This window comes from Frankliniella occidentalis, unplaced genomic scaffold (assembly GCF_000697945.3).
Source record: "Frankliniella occidentalis isolate FOCC.00 unplaced genomic scaffold, Focc_3.1 Scaffold19, whole genome shotgun sequence".
Classification (NCBI taxonomy): domain Eukaryota; kingdom Metazoa; phylum Arthropoda; class Insecta; order Thysanoptera; family Thripidae; genus Frankliniella; species Frankliniella occidentalis.
The window spans coordinates 2,640,682-2,646,185 of NW_026267149.1; the positions used below are offsets into that span (position 1 = coordinate 2,640,682).

Here is a 5,504-nt window from a genome sequence, read left to right on the forward strand (position 1 = left end):
TTCCTCATGTGGTAATTTAATTTGACTTTAATACAGATAGTCTACAGTTACAAAATAAAATTGTTTGAAGAGCACAGCCAACTAATTGTGACAAAGCACAATAAAATGCAAATACTGTATTACCTAAAGCACATGTGGGTGGAAAAGTAAAGTCCCTGAGAAACTTTAACATCTGATATTTTCTGTTTATACATTCTCACTGAAGGTAAAAATAAATTTTTGACCAGTAAAGCCTTTCATATCTAGAGTTTTCTTCAGAGGAATGTCATAGTCTTTGAAGGGCAGTAGTTTGTGGGTAGGAGCCTTGACAGCACCACTTAACATTAAGTCAATAATTTCTTGGAACATCTTCTGTCGCTCAGAGCTAGTTGCATTCTCTTTACTCCACCGAGACATCCAAAATCCACGAAGTTGAACGTCTTTGAAGATCAAAGCTGATGTGGGGGCTGTCACAGGATGACGTGACATACCACCATAGGTGACATGAACTCCCTTGGTCTGCAGTTTGCGTAAAATTTCCATTCCACTTTGACCACCAACACAATTCAAAGCCAATTTAGGAGCTTTCAATCCACCAGACTTGAAAAGACTTGTTGATCTAGAAAAGGCGAAACAGACCAATAACATTAAGTATTTTGTTTGAATTAATAACAGTCATTTATGAATGTTCAAATTAGGTACCTTAATTCCTCTTCAGTAAGAACATGAGAAGCTCCAAGTTTCAAAAGAGAATCTTTAAGATCATTAATGTTTGGTCGATCCCTCACAACATTCACAGATGTCAGATTCCAAGCATTGCAGAGTTGTATGACATACTGGCCACAGGCACTGTTAGCCCCATTCTGAATAACAACATCTCCAGGGTTTAAGGACACAAAGTCCTTCAACATTCGATAAGCTGTTGGTGGATTAGTTAAGAGAGTTGCAGCTTCAGCAATTCCTAGTTTACTGGAGACCTGAATGGAATTTTGACAGAGAAACATTTTAAATGAAATCTTTCAGAAGAAGCAATTACCAATCAGCTTTAGAACACATTACCTACCTTCATCCATTGACTGGCATCAAATAAACCATGTGTTCTCCATGTTCCCAATCCAACCTCAAGCGGTACAACTGTATCACCAACAGACACGTTCTTCACATCACTGCCAATGGACAAAACTCTACCTACACCTTCATTTCCAGGAACTGAGGGAAGTGGAGGTTTGATCGGATACACGCCTTGAACGGTGTTGATGTCAGCAGGATTAATAGGGGCACCGAGCATCTCCAATACAATCTTGGAAAGAGCAAAACAAAGAAAGTTAAAAACTGTCCAAATAAGCGACAAAAATGTAGAGATACATAGCATAACCTTAAAACACCATACAAATAGTCTAGAAGAATGATATCTCACCTGATTACTTTGAGGAGTCGAAATTTTTTCCTCGACAAGTTTAACAACTTGAGAAGGCTCTCCATAATCACAATAAAGTAATTTTCTGGCATGTATGGTGTGCATTCGTCGAACAGCTGACAGGGACCGGTGGCAGTTCATTTTGGTGTTTAAATAAACCAAACAAATTTGAGGTGACGATGTTAAAGGCTATGTGGACTGAGCGCCCAAATCACACAATGAAATTAGGAAGGCGAGCAATCCGCAGACTTTGGTCTTCTCTTGGCTATTCCTGTCCATCAACAACCTTTCACCGCCATGACTGATAACTGCCCTCGCCCTCGCGCGACTTTGTTTTTGTGACAGACCAGCAGACGACTGTAGCAGGCATTTGTTTCTAGTTTCAAGTGAGTGGGAAGACACAAGGTTCTTCGGGAAAAATGAATGGAAACATAGGTAAATTTAAGGTTTAGCGCTCCCAATCTAGTACTATATTGGTCAAAAGCGTTCGATTTTACGGTTAACATTACGCCTTATCTGTCTCAGTTGTCTTACTTGTATTATTATCTAACTAAAGATGCATTCCACATTATGAATAGGTTATGCTTTCTTGAGCACATACAACCCAATAAACTCTGCAGTATTACCATGATTTTCTGTGTGATTTTTTAATACATATTTTGTTTATCTTCATATTTTCTGTCACTGACTATGTTTCTTTGTCTTGCTTGCACAGGCTATAGAGTGAGAAAACGTTATGTCTGATGTATTTTTTTCCAGGACGTTTAATTTGTTGGCTACCTGGTGCACTGAGCATTACTTCCCGTTCAGTACAAAAATTACCCCTTCATTTTTGGGGTCCTAGTCCTGCTTTAACTGTGGTAGCTGTAAGGAACTATGCAGCTCGTAAAGGAACACGAGAAAGAAAGAGAAAGGTGGCACTGGCCAACAAGGCAGCAAAGAAGAATAAGGAACCAGTGGTTCCTCCTCATGTTAAGAAATTGATGCTGTATGATTACCCGTTTCATTTTTTACCCTGTAGAGCAATCTTTGTATCTTATTCTCATGTCAACTGTGTTACTTTCTAGGGCAAAGATGAAAAACCTACAGAACACTTCATTGTTTCCTGACGATTCTGCGTTTGGTGAAAGTCCTGACAATGTATATTTGCGTAATACTCATAAACACAAAATCTATGATCTAAAATCAGCTATAGTTAATTTTCAAGAGGTCCATCATCCAACAATGTTTAATAACCCAACAGCATTGATTAATGCTTATCTTGAACTTGACTTATCCACAAAGAAGAAGGTAAATAATTTGTTGTCTTCCTCTCTCTGTCTCTCCTTATATTTATCAATCCTCAATACACTTACAAAAAAAACCTGTCTGTTTTTTTTTGTTTTTTTTTAGACACAGTTTTTGGAAGACGTTAGTGGAGTTGTTGAATTGCCACACTTCTTTGAAGCTGGCAAACCAATTAAGACTGTGTGTGTGTTTTGTAAAGAAAAAAATTTATGTGAGGAAGCAATTGCAGCTGGAGCTAATGCTGCTGTTGGATTAGAAGGAATTAAAATGTTTCAGGTTTGAGATGTGTTTCTTACTATAGGTATGTTAGTTTATTGGTGAAGGGTTGTAATGCTTTCCTCTGTTTTTAAGGATGGTGCTCTTGATGCTGAGGATTATGACGTCGTTGTGGCACACCCGGATATTTTACCTGAGCTGGCACCTATTCGAGGACTTATATCAAAAAAATTCCCGAACATAAAGAAAGGTATTAGTAATAACTGTACCCTAATTGTTTTTTTAAAACTTACATGTATTTTTTTTCATTGCAAATACTGTATTTGTTTTTGTTAAAGGTACTGTGGCATTTGACGTAGCAATGCTGGTTAGAAAGTTCAAGTCTGGTGTGGATTACGTAATGAGCGCAAATGCTGCTAATCCAAAGCTTGGAATAATGCAGGTTCCTATTGGGCTAGTAAGTGCAAATATTACTTTTCTTCTAAGTGCCTCATTTGGGGAGAAAAAAGAAGTTTTATTCATAAAATTCTTGTGATATTTAGGTTAATATGTCAGCTGATCACATGGTAAAAAATTACCAGCAAGTAGTAGAGGCAGTTTTAACACATAAACCACCAAATGTATCCAATGAATTCATCACATTGTAAGTTGCATTTCAGTTCTGAAGTTTCAAATGTAGCTTGAAATGTATGTACTCTATCTGACTGTAACATTTTGGTTTTGCTTAAAGGGCTGGTGTTTCAAGTCAATACTCCACTGAGAGGTTTAAAGTAGATATTTCACACCTTTTGGAAGCAAAGGAAGACTTGGAAGAGGAAGTCAAAATTAAAAAAGAGAAGGTTGCCTCAGCCTAAATTCATTTGACATGGATTGTTTTTGTTACAGCTCATAATAAGAAATAAAATAGTCTTGTTCTCACTATTTTTGTTATCATGTATTCTTTTCCTCTCAGCAAATTAAAAAATCCATATAATTCGATGTTTAACTCAATTAAATGGGTTTGGTAATTAGCACAGCTACTCTTTGAAAATAATTCAGAAAATTTATTTATATGTTCATAAATGAAGCAATACAATCAACCAATAGCCACAACTGTTGCAGCTGTTTGGAAGGAGACTTCTTACTCCAGTAAGAATACTGGGTTTAGACCGTCATTATTTGTAAGAGGTAGAGATTGGTTTAAATTTACTGACTGCTTCTAGTTAAACAACAGCACAATTAGTTTTTAATGTGTCACTCTTATATTTATTCAGTTTTGTTTAGCACATGTCTGAATCAGTCTCTTCAAACACAAAGTATTGCTCAATTGTTTTACACAATGAAACTTAATATCATTTCCAGATGAGGAACATTAGGAGTTTAAATGTTGGCAAGAGAGCATAGTTTGAAGATGCCCTTTCAATAACGAGGACAAACTGGTTTTAAGAGGATAAACAAACAATAAGAATTAAGACAAGAGGTAACAAGAAAACAAAGATTTGGGAATAATGCCTCTGTTTCACGATTTATTAATGGTTGAAATTTTCCTGAGAAGAATGCACAGGACTCTAACATAGACTTGTTAAAATCCCGCACAAAGTACTGTACATAAATGATAAAAAGTAGATAGCATATATTCAGTGTCGTTGGATTTGATGTATCAAATAAACAAAACCAATGGAGCTGAATTTTATTTGGGAGACAACCAAATTTCCTGGTACTAAATTGCTAACTAATTGACTCTTTCATTGTGTGTTTTGACACATGAAAAACAAAATCATTTTTTCTATTATTGTAAGTACAGTATACCTGCAAGGAATGCAATTTCATTGGTTTCCAACAACATAATTTCATCTAAAGCAGCCTTTGAGACGGTTTGGCATGGGATGAGTAAACTGTTATTTTCATACATTGGGATCATCACAAAACTTAAGCACATATGTTGGGAAAATTCTTAATCTTGAAACAAGACTGTAACAATGCATCTCATTTTGAAGAGGAAATAGTTTTGCAGCTAAGAAATGGATTTGATGATGTGGTTGACACATAAACATACCCTTTACAATGTGATTAAAAGACAAAGAAAATATATGGACTTTTTGGAAAACAAATCTGAATACTGTAAACCTTAAGTTAATAATCCCTTTGGTTTGTTGCTCACAACATTAACAGTGAAACATAGGTATGTACTTATATAGTAAAACCCACTTATATCGGACCTGCACGTAATAGATTTTTCGCCAGCCCCTTGCTTACGATTTTAAAATGAATTGCCACCTATTTGACGGATTTACTCTTATGACGAATTTTCGCGACAGTCCCCTAAAATCCGCTATATGTGGGTTTCACTGCCGGGCTTTACCAAGTCTATTTGGAGTGGAGTTAACTGTTGCAAGAAGAACCATGGGTTGGCCGAAAAGATATCAAAACTTCAACAATATAACATCACATATGCTCTTTTTGTGCTACAATTTTCAAACTACAGTATAATTATACTCACTTGATTGAAATCCCCTTACAATTCCAATCACATATCATAATAATGTACAGTTTTATCCACATTTTCCATTCTAATCCATAATATATATCAAAAATCTCACTATACATAATTTAATTAACAATCCAT

At 35.9% G+C, this 5,504-nt stretch overlaps 2 protein-coding genes across 2 annotated transcripts; one reads left to right on the top strand and one right to left on the bottom strand.

The window, feature by feature from the left end:
- On the bottom strand, positions 1-1,540 carry LOC113202792 (enoyl-[acyl-carrier-protein] reductase, mitochondrial). Its single transcript, XM_026417201.2, has 4 exons — positions 1,397-1,540; positions 1,043-1,279; positions 682-956; positions 1-598 (listed from the first exon to the last, which is right to left on the bottom strand). The coding sequence occupies exons 1-4, from the start codon at positions 1,535-1,537 to the stop codon at positions 187-189; spliced, it is 1,065 nt and encodes a 354-aa protein (XP_026272986.1). The 5' UTR covers positions 1,538-1,540; the 3' UTR covers positions 1-186.
- Positions 1,541-1,682: 142 nt separating this feature from the next.
- Positions 1,683-3,820, top strand: LOC113202791 (50S ribosomal protein L1). The gene is made up of 8 exons (XM_026417200.2): positions 1,683-1,831; positions 2,156-2,384; positions 2,464-2,686; positions 2,789-2,959; positions 3,035-3,149; positions 3,238-3,356; positions 3,442-3,542; positions 3,630-3,820. Exons 1-8 carry the CDS (start codon positions 1,816-1,818, stop codon positions 3,751-3,753), a joined length of 1,098 nt encoding a protein of 365 aa, XP_026272985.1. The 5' UTR covers positions 1,683-1,815; the 3' UTR covers positions 3,754-3,820.
- The last annotated feature ends 1,684 nt before the right edge of the window (positions 3,821-5,504 follow it).

Bases quoted from the DNA above. Each gene is read 5' to 3' on its own strand.
- LOC113202792 (XM_026417201.2), bottom strand. From the start codon at position 1,537: ATGAACTGCCACCGGTCCCTGTCAGCTGTTCGACGAATGCACACCATA. The intron at 1,280-1,396 runs GTGAGATATCAT...GCTCTTTCCAAG, and splicing joins CGACTCCTCAAAGTAATCAG to ATTGTATTGGAGATGCTCGG. The intron at 957-1,042 runs GTAGGTAATGTG...AATTCCATTCAG, and splicing joins ATGCCAGTCAATGGATGAAG to GTCTCCAGTAAACTAGGAAT.
- LOC113202791 (XM_026417200.2), top strand. The intron at 2,687-2,788 runs GTAAATAATTTG...GTTTTTTTTTAG, and splicing joins ACTTATCCACAAAGAAGAAG to ACACAGTTTTTGGAAGACGT. The intron at 3,543-3,629 runs GTAAGTTGCATT...TTTTGCTTAAAG, and splicing joins TCCAATGAATTCATCACATT to GGCTGGTGTTTCAAGTCAAT.